The following is a 14,267-nucleotide window of genomic DNA, read 5'->3' on the forward strand; positions in this document are numbered from 1 at the left end:
AAGCAAAAACAAGAAGTAAAAAGACCACAGGAAGGAAAGGAAAAAAAGGAAGGAAAGCAAGAGAGAAGGTATTATTTGGGGGACGTACACTTTTTGCTATGTTACAAGCAGAGCCGTCTTTAAAGCAGGGCAAAAGGGGAAGCTGCCCTGGGCCCTGGCATTGTTGTAGGGCCCATAACAGGTGCCTCATACTTGCCAACTATCCAGGTTTAAATTCACTTGTCCCTTAAAGTTTTAGTCCTGTGCTGGTACTAATGCTGCCCAGCTCTGCCCTATTGTTGTGTGCAGATGACTCACCTGCAGACCCTGTGTTTACATGTAACTAACCGGCATTTATATGTAAATAGCGGCGGCCTGCGGCAATGATGTGTAAATGAAGGCGGCATTCATATGTATATCATGCTCCCCTGCTGCGAGGAGATGATGTGCTGTAACCTCTAGCAACTAATCAATGAGCCGTAATGTGTGCTGTAACCCCTAGCAACCAGTCAGTACGCAGTAATGAAATACTATAGCTGCTGGCAACCAATCGCAATCGCTGCCTGATCTGATACAGTAAACTGATTTTAAGTCTAGCTGTTATTTATTGTATGTCTCAGAGCAGGTGGAGAGGGAAATTGCATGGGGGGCCCCCCCAGAAAATTTTTGCCCAGGGTCCAATCAATATTAAAGACGGCCCTGGTTACAAGGCTCACAACATTTAAATTTAGGTATCCAGGAGTGTCTCTGGTCTTAAAGAATCTAGATACATCCCTGTCTGATGATAAAAGTTTCTGGAAGAGAAACTAATCTTGCAGTCTATAGCACCAATAGAACTCCCCCTTTCATTTCCCTATAATTCTGCAGAAACTGGAAGTACAGAATGTGATCAGTTCATCTGGGCAGCAAGAACTGTCCTTCTTTCAGACACTCAACATCCAACAAGATGCCTAGCTTGAGGACTTCTCAACAGACATTTCAAAGATCTTAGCTGAAGAGAGGGTTAGCAAAAAGAACAATGTACATACTACTATGCATGCCCACGTTATTTTGATTACAAATAAAGGATAATCTATTGAGGGTACTAAAAGGTGGAGGGCAGGCAGGGTGAAGGCTGTGTACCTGGACAGGGTAGAAAATGGCCTGGAGCATTGGCAAGACATCACTGAAAAAGAAATCCCAAGTCTCAGCTAATGAGTCGAGAAGTTTCTGACCTGAAACACACAAATAAGAAGGGCTTGTGAGCAAAAATAGGTTACCTTTTCATAGTCCACTTAAAGCCCCATACACACTATCAGTTTTTCTGCTGAGTTTTTCCTTCAGATTTACCAAAACCATATAATATGAGGTCAAACCTTAGGAGTTTCAATTTGTATGCAATCAGGTAGGCCCTTCTACTACATGGTTTTGGTAAACCTGAAGGAAAAAATCAGCAGAAAATCTGATAGTGTGTATGGGGCTTTAACTTGCATATATATTGACATGACAGGACTAGGCGGTTAGGCTTTAGATCATTTATGATACTGCAACTGCATGTCTCAGAAGCTGGAAAGTAGAAGGAGCTACAAAGACTTACAAGGGCTGACATCAAAATGATTAGGCAACCCCTTAACATGTTACTAAACCCAGTAATGTGAAAATAGTTCACCTGCGCCCCTATGCCCCCTCCCTCCCCATGCCCACAATGTATAAATCTTCTTTTTACATTAAAATACTGCCACTATATACCTTTTTGACTGATCTGTACACCATGGCCACGTGATAAACCAAAGGGTTTGCCCGAGTGCTGAGTGTTCAGGTAGGAGGAGATTTCCACTACACCCTGTGTCCTCATGCTGTTATGGGAGATGGATCATCCATCAATCAAGATGTGACATCCTACCCACTGTGTTCTTTTTTAGTTACTGGCCATGGAGGAGTAGGGAGGAACTGGGCTGTCATTTAGGATCTGTATACAGACCCAAATGTGTGATGTCATATCATGTGACCTGTAAAGCTCAGCTAAACAAGCAACTGTTCTCTCCAGCAATAGAGACCAGAACTAAGCATGTGCACCTTTACTATTCTCACTGTGTCTTATCTGGCCTTGCCAAGAGAGACCCTACAGGAGGGCGAGAATCTGTCCATACTGGAGCAAAGAGTTTTTTTTTACACAATACTCTCCATCATCTACCATAATGAAATATCAGTTTGGGATAAAATAGGGAAAAATTAAAACCTCTGTTACGTTTTTATTTCCTTTATTGTATGCGGTTTGTCCTGGTGACCTTTAGGACATAAAATGTTAAATAACTAAAATTGCTTATTTGTTAACAAGTAAAAGGCAAAGCTTTTAATGATTACAACTATTCTGGTGACAACTGCCAAATGTAGGATTTCTCTCATTTCAGGGCAGGGGTGCCCAATCAGTGGCTCGGGGCCACATGTGGCCCGCGACCTCCTGCTCTGGGATGGCGGGTTGGTAAGCCCAGATTGTGGGTTGCCGACCCGCCATCCCAGAGCACATCACAAAGCTGGTGGTAGAGGAAGCAAGCTGTGGCTGCAGAAGCCCATACTTCCTGTATAGTGCCATCTCCTGTCACAGGGGGAGTGATACCAAATGCACTCTGCCTGGGAAAGCAACATCAGGTGATGCCTAAATGGAAGACTGTTATTAATGGTACGTTTATTACTAAAATCACAGTGCATATATGGGCATATTTGTTCTGCAGTGGTTACTGGGCTGCTTTCAAGCTGATCCACAGGTGCAGCACAGGGTTACCTACACTGAGCCATAGACTTCTGTTCTTGCCTGCAGGTTTGTTGCTCTTTCATAAAGTGAGCCACACCTACAGGATATAATAGAAGTCTATGGTAAAGTGCAGTTAACCCGCAGGAAAGCCACAAGCGCACTGCACTGCACCCTCGATGTGGGTAAACCACAGCGCATCAGTGTGAAAGCAGCCTTAGGCCCCTTTGACACAATCTGTCCCACCCAATCAGACCCTCCATTCACCTTTATGGAGAAACAGATGTAAACGGACTTGTGGCCGTTTAGACCCACCTACCCCCAATCTGATCTGCTAACAAAAACAGAAGGGGATCCGTCCCCTTCCATTTGGGCAGATTGGAGGGCCCATAGAGCAGAGTGGGCGGTGTCCAGAGTGGATATGGACCTGTCATCCACCTGCTCCACTCATTGTGGCCCACAACCAGTTACCAAGTCGCTTAAGTGGCCCTCGCTCTTCAAAAGGTTGGGCACCCCTGTTTTTGGGAGTCAGGTTTTTAGTGCTCAGTCAGCACAGCAAAAAGCAGGAAATAAAAATAAATACAAAATCAAAACAAAATGAAAAGGGGCCACTAGCTGAACACCAGAAGAATATTTCACATCACCTCAGCAGATGATATACAAAGAAAAGGTGCCGCACAACCACAAAATTTCCAAAAAAGGATAAACCAGCTCCCCAATTAAATAGTAGAGAAATTCCAATAAGTAGTGTGAAAGTGGGAACCGTCAGTCACCTGAGGTGATAACTTCCACCACCAATAACAAATCAAGTCTCTCACCTCAGGGTATTGACCCCTGTATCAACAGGATGGTCAAATGCACGGTGTCCAGCAAGGGTTAAATGAGGGTAAACCCACAAGGGATATCCAACTCCGAAACCTCAGAGGCAGGCTGGTAACCCGATGATGCATAAAATAAAACAAACTGATAGTGCTCTCTGTCTTAGTCAGCCTCTTTATTAGTTAAAACCAAGTATAAAACTCACATTAGGATGATTTGTCATAAAGCATGTAGTGTTACAGAAGATTACAGATGATCTGCTCTCGTGTCGGCACAGGATAGCAGAAGGTGATGTTACAAGCAAACCTCCACCTCCCATATGCGTTACATCCAACGGGGCTTCGTCAGGGGGGTGGAGTCCGTGAGTCATCTGATCCCTATAAAGACTCTGGATTCCAGTCATCTTTATAGGAATCATGTGACTCACTAACTCTACCCCGCTGATGAAGTCCCGTTGGACGTAACGTGTACGTGGGGAGGTAGTTTGCTTGTGACGTCACCTGCTGTTATCCTGAGCCTACACAAGAGTGGATCATCTGTAATCATCTGTAACACTACAGGCTTTATGTCAAGTTGCTAGTCATCCCTACCGGCATATAGGATTTGACCAGCTAAGCTACACATGTGAGCAGGCAGGTAGGTGTGTTTTATTGTTTTATATGTTTTATTGCAGAAGAGACATGACATGTCTCTTCTGCAATAAAATGCCTGCCTGCTCACAGTGTATGATAGTGGAACTTTAATTCTGATTTCACTTGTATTTCTCTGTCTGCCTGTTATTTGAATTTGCAGTAGTTGTGGTATTGAAAGCCAAAGTGGTTCTGTTTACCTTCATAAAAGCGAATCTTGTCTCGAAGAATTACCATTCCCTTGGTAAGAAGTTGGTTCTAAAAAGTGATACATTTTGTCAGAATTGCAGAACTATCTTAGTTTACAATTAATAATGATAAATAATAATGTAGCGTTGTACTGCTATAGTGTGAATGTAGCCTTGTTTTAACTAAAACAATATATATTAAAAAGTTATACATTAGCACAGTGTTTCTCAGCTCCAGTCCTCAAGGCGCCCAACAGGTCATGTTTTCAGGCTTTCCATTATTTTGCACAGGTGATTTGATCAGTTTCACTGCCTTAGGCCTCTTTCACATGACCGATCCATTCAGGTTCACCTGTCAGGTTTTCAGGTCGGACCTGAACGGATGCTCCATAGACCTCAATGGAGCGTCGGATGTCAGCGGTGACATGTCCACTGACATCCGACCCTCTCAGATCCAAAAAAGTGTGACAGAGGAAAAACCTACTTTTCCATCCATCTGAGGATCGGATCGGGTGACGGCGGACTCTATGGTCCGTCATCATCCGATCTCCTATAGGGGAGAGCGGCACTCTGACAGGTCCGTCCCTGCGCAGTGTGCAGAGACGGACCTGTCATCTTCCTGCTCAGTGGGGATTGACGGAGGGATCCCCGCTGAGCAAGCGGATGTCCACGGGGCAGATGATCACTCATCCGTCCCGTGTGAAAGAGCCTTTAGTATTTACCACAGCCGTTTCAACTGAGGGAATCCTGAAAACATGACCTGTTGTGGCGCCTTGAGGACTGGAGTTGAGAAACACCACATTAGCATATTCTTATAATCTTAATTACAGCAAGTTGTTCACATTTACAAATCTATTTAATAAAGCTTAAGCACTCAAAATGGAAAATTAAGCATTGAGATGGACACAGAATCTACCACCTAAGAGACTCTTAAGTTTCCTGCTTGTTTATGTTAGAAATCTGGCAGACTGCAAGTTACCTGCTGCCAGAAAAAAATAAGGAAAAATACACTTTGATTTAGTAGGTGCCTCTGCTGTGAATTTTTAGTCCTGGATTACACCAGTGGGACTTGTCATGCAAGTTGACAGTTCAAAGTTGCATGACAAGTCGCACCCCATTTGCGGCAATGGAATGGTTCAAATGCTGTGAGTCAAGTCCCAGCGACTTTGAAAAAAGGTTCCTGCACTATTTCTGTGCAATTTCAGTGCAACTCTGTGCACTGACATATATTAAATGAAGTCGCACTTAAAAACGCTAGTAGCGTGACTTTAAAGCGGCACTGGTGTGAATCAGGGCTAAGGGTTCATGCACCCAGGGCTTCTATTGGCATTTTCTATGCCCAGCATAATTCCAGATGCTTTCCTGTGCCCGGAAACTGCAGGTGTCATGTACAACCTGCCGTACAAATGAATGGCTGTACTATGCTTCTTTGCATCGATGTTTATCTCCACATGTTCATCCAACAAAATCTCTGAACGGGAAATTTGTTTTCATGTTTAAAAAAGTGACGCAATGTGAGTATAGCAGACCCTGTGGATTGAGCGGCTCAACGCCACCCTCCCCCCAGGCCTTAACGAAACAATTTCTTATAAACCCTTTCTGTAGATTACTCCAAGTGGGGTATTCTCGTCTAGGTCTGGGCCACCTCGTCTAGGTTATTGCACAGTTAATGGAGATTTATATGTTTTTCGTGGTGACTTTGGTTATGGGGTATTATATATACCCCTAACAAGCTATGTTTAATTGTTCATGTATGTTATATGTATTTTTTGTTACACTGATTGCTTTATTGTACAAGGAGTTCCGCTTTACCCCCCCCCCCCTTTCTTCAGTATTTTTAAATTTTTATTTTTATAATTTTTTAATTTTTATATTTAATTTTTATTTTTTCATATTATTTATTTTTTGTTTTCTTTTTCTTCCCCTTGCCTTCCCCCCCTCTTTTACCCCGTTTTTTCATTGTTTTTAATTTTTATATATATTTTTTTGGTTTATTTTTCCTCCCCCTTTTTTTTGTCTGCAGACTGGGCTTATAGGGATCCATACGCTAGTCCAGTGTTTCTCAACTCCAGTCCTCAAGGCGCACCAACAGGTCATGGTTTAAGGATTTCCCTCAGAAGAAACAGCTGTGGTAATTACTAAGGCAGTGAAACTGATCAAATAACCTGTGCAAAATAGTGGAAATCCTGAAAACATGACCTGTTGGTGCGCCTTGGGGACTGAAGTTGAGAAACACTGCACTAGTCCCTTGTACGGCGGACATGTGTTTCCCCTGGCCTGGACGGTATTGTTTTGTGTCCTGGCTTGTGGGGGTTAAGCCTGGATCGGCTGATTCATGGTCTATTTCCCCACGCACTTGCGCAGTAGCACTTTACTTTTTGCACCTGCACGGTGTGGGGGAACAGACACCATGGCGTCAGATGCCGCCGTTCGTTCGGCGTGCGCCTGACGCCAATTGGGGTTGGGGAGCTTCTTTAGCGGCCGGACAGACCGCTGGATGGGCAGGGTTGTCAGACTCTCCTATGGGCTGCTGCAGTGGATGGTGCATGGTGCAGGTAACTATACTGACCGAAAGCTGAGGTGACTAAGTATGTCCCCCATTGCCTGTTTGTCTACTTTTTGTATTTGCGCTGGCTTTTTAATATAGCGATATCTACATGCTTTATAGATATAATTCCTTTTGCAAAGCTGCATTTCCTGCTTATCGTGGCCACGTCAGGCTTACCAGTCATAGACTCGGCATCAGTGTCCAGCTTGCTCTGGCCATTATCTTTATTTGTGCTGCCTCCACCTACAGTGCTTCAGCCCATTTAATTTGTTTAATTTATTCTGATGGTCTGGTAATTGTATCTTAATTACTATGTACCCCGGTGGAAAAGGTTGGCCTTGGTGGTGAGTTTCTATTCATTGTTTCAATCATGCTGTATTTCTAACACTCTCTCACTGCCCTCTTATCTCAACCACTGTATTTTCCTACCTACTGCACTTACCCTCCTCCTCCCTCAGTCCTATTTCCTCCCCCTTACTTTTCCTTACCCTTGTTCCCCTTCCCCATTCCTTTCCCCCCCTTTTCCCACCTTTCCCCTCTTCCTTCCCTCCTTTCCCCCTTTCCCCCACTTCTCCTTCCCATTCCTTCTTCAACTCCCTTCTCCCCCTTCCCCCTCCCCCCCTTCTGCCTCCCCCCTCTTTCTTCCTCCTCCTCCTCTTTTCCCTTCCCTCCCTTTCCCCTTTCCCCTCTCCCGTTTCCCCTTCCCCTCCCCCCTATCCCCCCTCCCCTCTTCTTCCTTCCTTCTCCCCTTTTCATCCTTCTTCCCAGATTTGTGTTTTAATTATACTCACTGTCAGGGTACCAGGAGTCCCCGTCATACTTCCCACCTCCCCACCTACCTCCCTCCTGGTTCTCTTTTGCTCTTCCCTCCTTCCCTTTCCTCCCCTCCTCCATCACTTTGGTCTCTGTTCCCTTCCTATTCCTTTCTTTTTGCCTCTCCTCCTGATGAAGCGTTTTTTCCACGAAACTAGTTGAGGAAATTATGTACACTTCTTTCTTGAAACTCTTCGGGGGAACCCACCAGTAGTTTATCGATTGTGGTGTACACATTATATTGTTTTAATGTATTGTTGTTTGCACAATTGTTTTTCTTTTGTCTTTATTAAACTTTATATAATTTTTATTACTACTTATTTTCTTTGATTATGAAGTACTGGGATAGTCCAATTTACAATCTTGTTGGGTGTAGTCCCATGAGGGTCAGCATGAGCAACTGCCCTGGCACATACATACCAGCTAATTTCCCTATATTATGTTTAAAAAAGAGTTGGACACGCATGCGTGAGTAAACACTGATGCAAAAAAAGCATTGGTGTGTATAAGAATACAGGTGCATACAATTATTCACTGCTGGGGCAGACCGTATGCGACACATGTGGCTCCCCAGGTGGAAAGCAATGGGAAATTCAAGCTAGACATTGTTCAATATCTGTAAAAGCCCCATATCCATGAACCCCAAAGCTACAAAGGTGATTAATTACATGACTGTGCCTTTTCCGCTTGTTAAAAATATACAAATACTTAATGTGCTCACTTTAACAGTTGTAATGTATTTCATTTGCTGCCTGAAACCATTCTTTAAAAAGAAAAAAAAAATGCCAGATGCTGTAGAATATCCATACCTGAAGGTATTCAGTGAAAAAGGAGCCCAGTTCAGTTTTTAGAAGCTGCCTATGGAAGAAACACACCAAATGTTAATAGACACACAATTACATTGACATCAGGATCAGTATAACACTTGTCTACAGTACATCAAAGAACACAAGTGTTTTGTTATCTTTATATTTATATTTACGTATTTTTAAGTGACTTTCAAAAATGCTTGCATGTGCACAATTTCATAAAGGTGTTTTCTATAACAACTTTTATGATACTCCTCTATTGGCTATCTTTTCAGCTGGGATTCCTTCTGAATGGCTAATGCCGCATACACACGATCAGACTATCCAGTGGACAACCCGCCAGACTTTGCAGTGGAGGTCCGCTGGATTTTCTGAACGAGCGGACCTGCCCACACACGATCGGATTATCCGGCGGACCAGAGTCCGCTGGACAATCCGCCGTGTGTGGGCTCCGGCAGACTTTTTCTTCTCAAAAGTCCGGTGGACTTAGAAAGAAGTTTTGTCTGAAAGGGGGCTCCCGGATTCTGATAAGCCCCCCGCCCGCAGACCCCGACAACCAATGGCCAGGGTTGTCGGGAAGAGGCCCTTGTCCTCATCAACATAGGGACAAGGTAGTTGGGGTAAGGGGGGCGCAGGGCCCTCCCTTCCCCAAAGCACCCCCCCATGTTGAGGGCACGTGGCCTGGTATGGCTCAGGAGGGGGCTCGCTCCTCCCCACCCCCTTTCCTGACCGGCCAGGCTGCGTGCTCGAAAAGGTCTGGACTTTACTCCGTGTGTGGGCAAGTTCGTTCATTTCAAAAATCCGCGGACTAGCACACAGACTAGCACACAGACGGGCGGATTGTCCGCCGGACAATTTTAAATCTAAGTCCTCCTGACTTTTGGAAAGAAAAAGTCCGCTGGAGCCCACACACGGACGGATTGTCCAGCGGACTCTGGTCCACTGGATTATCCAATCATGTGTACGCGGCATAAGAGATTGAAACCAAAACAACCAAAAGATTAGCCATATAGTTAGTTATTCAGGGCCCATTTACACTGCTGCATTTTAACGCATTTTAGTAGGCGCTTTATGTGCCTAGAATACATTTTCCTGCACCTTCCTGCATCCAGGGAGCTACACGTGCTGTATACAACCTGCCTTACAGGTGGTTGGCTTTACGCAGCCATATTCCTGTGAATGCTGATCATAAGGCTCCATTCACACTTTTACGACCCCAAAGTTGAGCTGACTTTGGAATGCATCTTTAAACGCAACTTTAGATGGGTGCAACTTGGACAGGACTTTGAATTTGGCCAGTGATAATGGACAACTATTGCACTGTATAACATTCAGGTATGACTTTCATGCAACTTTTGTGGGTTAACATTGAAGTCTATGGTCCTCAAGTTGCATGGAAGTTGGACCAAGGTAGTGCATGAACTACTTTACAGTCACTACAACTCTAAGCACATATATGAATGGTTATCATTGGAAAACATGGGGAACGACTCATCATGCAACTTTGCGGTCCAAAGTTGCATGACTAGTCGCACAAGCGTGAAGGGAGCCTATGTTTTGCATTGTCACTGGAACATAAAATAGATGAACTCCTAATACAGGAGAAATCTTCCATAGGGGACATTTGATGCTGTTAAAATTTTTTAAAGAGAATAATTTCCTCAATTTGGATTTGAAATTTAAGAAATTTCCTCTTTTTGTTGTGTTTACAGGACACTGAATGATAGGAAATCTCTAAAACAGACAAAAAAACTAAAAAACAAATACGGATTTCAACCCTTTCCTATTCTATCCAAAACTAGCTATACGGTACAGTAAAGAAAGCCTCTTACAGGATACACATGCAGGCTGCCATAGTGGATAATGGAGTGTTTCCCTTTAGATCCGCTTTCTGCTGGCATTTATCAATGGATTCATCAGTTTAAATCCGCAAAATGAATTCCAGGTACATCAGACGTTGTGCAAGATCTTAGGCCGCGTACACACGGGCGGATTGTCTGCCCAACTAAGTTCGTCAGACAATCCGACAGACAGTCCGTCCAACATTTGAATGAACGGACTTGACCACACACGATGAACAGACAGTCCGCTGAAAGCTTGCGCGATGACGTGTACAGCACGTACGACGGGACTAGAAAAACGACGTCCAATACACTGCAATGCAACCTTCGGCCGTGCAAATCCTTTCTGAGCATGCGCCATACTTAGTCCGTCCAACTTGCCTACACACGAGCGGACTGTCCGCTGAAACCAAGTTTGGACGGACAAAACCAAGTTTGGACGGACAAAATTACGGAAATTCCGAAAGACTTAGTCCGCCAGACTGTCCGCTGAAAAAGTCCGCTGAAGCCCACACACGAGCGGATTGTCTGCTGAAACACGGTTCAGCGGACTAAGTTGGACAGACAATCCGCCCGTGTGTACGCGGCCTTAGTTTTTTTTCTTCAGAAAGCTGCCAGCAAAGCTGCCGTGTAGGACTCCTACTCTGTGTGGAAGCAGTGGTCCAATATGCCTCCTGTTGAGTCAGAACTAGAGCTCTCCAAACAGCAGGGGGCATGCAATGTCCGTTGTACGTGTTGTACATCACTGCGTTTTTGACGGTCAGACTTTGGTGTGACCGTGTGTATGCAAGAGTTTATTCCGACGGAAAAAACGCTTGTGTGTACATGGCATAAGACTTTAAACATCTTTTTATTTGATGAAATGTGTTTAGCAGATTTAAGATTAAACTGAATTTCAGGTGTGTACACCCTATGGCTCCCTCCAAAATGTGAACATTTCAAAATTGGCGCTGATATGTCAAGAGTCTGTACAAACATAAGGGAAAACGCAAAGGGGGGAATTCAATAAAGCTGCTGCTCCACTTTTCTGGCATTAATTGCTCTTGTAAATGCGTTGTGCCAGATTCAATAAAACATCTGTAAGTGTCCATGCACACAGGGGCAACATGACTTCCAGCGAGACTTTGGGAGGCAACTTGGACACGACTTGAGTATGAATCACAGCACGACTTGAAGCAACTTACAAGGCAACTTGAAGTTGCCTCCAGGACAGGGGACTTTGCCAGTGGTCAATCACATAATATTCAGCTCTGTGGGAGGGAGGGGTTTGCCTAGAAAACTATTCTTACTTCCTGGAAAGTTGCTTCAGTTAAGACAGGGGATCAGACTTGGAGGCAACTTCCATTGAAATCAATGGGTACAAGTTGCCTTGAAGTCAGATTGAAGTAGTACAGGAACCTTTTCTGAAGTCGGAGCAACTTCAGTAGTGTACATTAAGACGGCTCTTGTTCACTTACATTGATTTTATCATGTTGCGTGACTTGAGGCAACTTGGGAGGACTTCAAGTCGGATCTAAAGTTGCCCCTGTGTGAATGGACTCTAAACAGTTTTGGTTCTGATTGTGACTCATTTTGCCAAATTCAGGTGGTTCTGATTTGATCCACTTTTACATTACGATACAACACCTCAACCACATTCAAAATAAAATACAGACTGTTCATATCTTATTAAAGTAGTGCTAATTAAGCCCAACTTTTAAACGCATGCAAGACATTTTCACAAAATCTGTCTGCACCAGTCTTTGTGAATACCAGGGAATGCATGCTGTTTACACTTTTAGTGCAACTGTCCCCCCTTATAACAAGCACTTGCTGAAAAGCAGGAGTTGGTTCAGTAAAGTGTAGGGTTGGCCCTAAGTATTCCATGATAATAGCAAGCAAAAACCCCTGACCATAAAACACAATAACACATTTATGTGGTCATAACCTGAGATGTATAAAAAGTCCTTCATACACTAAACTTTGCAGTAGCTGAGCGGTGACTGTTCAAAAAGCTATAATAAAATAAACCAATAAATGTTTTATGACTTAATTAAGCCCTTTTTAGGGTCAGATTTACAGGAAAAATAAAACTGGAGACTTCCAAGAAAGAAATATAAGCCATGACGGTCATTAGAGGCTCCGGAAATTTCTGTGCAATTTCTGTCAGTGGTTTTCTTGAGAAGGAGAACCTAGCCAAATATATGCTGATAAATATGGTGAAAGGAGGCTAATTCCCCACCTTTCTTAATAGTGTGGAAAAGTTGAGAGCCATTTGTTGGTTACATTTAAAAGTTTTGTTTACTGCTGGAAACAGGAACAGTCATTTCATCATTCTTTAAGGAAAACAATATGGTAGCTCCTTAAGAAGACCAATAAGTGTCAGTCATTTTTCCGGACATATGGTGGTTCCCAGTAGAACCTAAATAAGTGTCAGTTAGCCTCACGTTGCAATTGCCCATTCTTTCAGGGAAACTGTATAGTGGCTGCCAGTGGAACCTAATAAGTCAGTCAGCCCTATGGGTCACTAATGCCGCGTACACACGATCAAACAATCGGGTGGAAAAGTCTGGCAAACTCAAGTCCGCCGGACAATCCCCCCATGTGTAGCCTCCGGCAGACTTTTTTGACCCGAAAGTACAGCGGACTTAGAAAGTAGTTTTGCACTCCAATCTTCCCGCTGGACTTGCATTTCGGCGGACAATCCGGCCGTGCGTATGCCAGTCCGCCGTACTTTTGAAATGAACAAACTTTTCCCGCCCGGAGAAAAGTCTGCTCATTTTGAGCGGGTCTCCAGGTAGGCGGGGCCCGCGAAGGAGACGACGCTGGCCCCGCCACCTGGTATGGACTTAAAGGGGAACCCCAACGCCGAAAAAAAATTGGCGTGGGGGTTCCCCCCAGGTCCACATCAGACCCTTGTCCAAGCACACTACCCGGTCGGCCAAGAAAGGGGGGGACGAGCGAGTGCCCCCCCTCCTGAGCCGTACCAGGCCGCGTGCCCTCAACATGGGGGGTGCCTTGGGGAAGGGGGGGCCGTGCGGCCCCCCCACCCCAAAGCACCTTGTCCCCATGTTGATGAGGACAAGGGCCTCTTCCCGACAACCCTGGCCATTGGTTGTCGGGGTCTGTGGGCGGGGGGCTTATCGGAATCCGGGAGCCCTCTTTAATAAGGGGGCCCCCGGCCCCCCACCCTATGTGAATGAGTATGGGGTACAATGTACCCCTACCCAGTCACCTGTGAAAAAAAGTACAAAAAACACACAACACAGGGTAAATGTCCCTATATAAGTCGCCGCGCATCGCGTCGGAGCCATTGTGAGAGGAGGATGCGACGAGTCAACATCTGAAGAGAAGAACAGAAGAACAGAAGGCGGCGACAACGATGACAGCGGCGATAGAAGACCGGGCCACCGCCTGTAAAAGAGCTATAAGAAGGCGCGGTGGCCCGGCAGAAGAACCGAAGAGGGGGACAAGACCCCCGAAGTCGGAATAGGCCAGCAGCGAGGAAGAAAGCCGGGCAAAAGAGCTAGCAGAAGATAGCGGAGGAGTCCGGCGAGAAGACCCCCGAAGACGGAAGACCCCTGGAGCTGTGCAATAAACTATTTTTGCCCTGTGTTGTGTTTTTTTTGTACTTTTTTCACAGGTGAATGGGTAGGGGTACATTGTACCCCATACTCATTCACATAGGGTGGGGGGCCGGTATCCAGGGGCCCCCTTATTAAAGGGGGCTCCTGGATTCCGATAAGCCCCCCGCCCGCAGACCCCGACAACCAACGGCCAGAGTTGTCGGGAAGAGGCCCTTGTCCTCATCAACATGGGGACAAGGTGCTTTGGGGTGGGGGGGCTGCGCGGCCCCCCCTTCCCCAAGGAACCCCCCATGTTGAGGGCACGCGGCCTGGTACGGCTCAGGAGGGGGGGGGGCTCGCTCGTCCCC

General features: G+C 45.2%; 1 protein-coding gene across 6 annotated transcripts in view; it reads right to left on the reverse strand.

The window, feature by feature from the left end:
* Positions 1–14,267, reverse strand: part of PRR5 (proline rich 5) — a 192,953-nt gene that overhangs the window by 34,465 nt on the left and 144,221 nt on the right. For all 6 annotated transcript variants that reach the window (XM_077469373.1, XM_077469378.1, XM_077469377.1 and 3 more), the window contains 3 exons: positions 8,514–8,562; positions 4,356–4,413; positions 1,102–1,193 (listed from right to left, as the gene is read on the reverse strand). In XM_077469373.1, coding sequence (XP_077325499.1) covers positions 1,102–1,193; positions 4,356–4,413; positions 8,514–8,562 — 199 coding nt within the window. The remainder of the gene's footprint in view (positions 1–1,101; positions 1,194–4,355; positions 4,414–8,513; positions 8,563–14,267) is intronic.

This window comes from Lithobates pipiens, unplaced genomic scaffold (genome assembly GCF_037356315.1).
Source record: "Lithobates pipiens isolate NorthernLeopardFrog02 unplaced genomic scaffold, aLitPip1_a1.2 Scaffold_8, whole genome shotgun sequence".
Taxonomy (NCBI): Eukaryota; Metazoa; Chordata; class Amphibia; order Anura; family Ranidae; genus Lithobates; species Lithobates pipiens.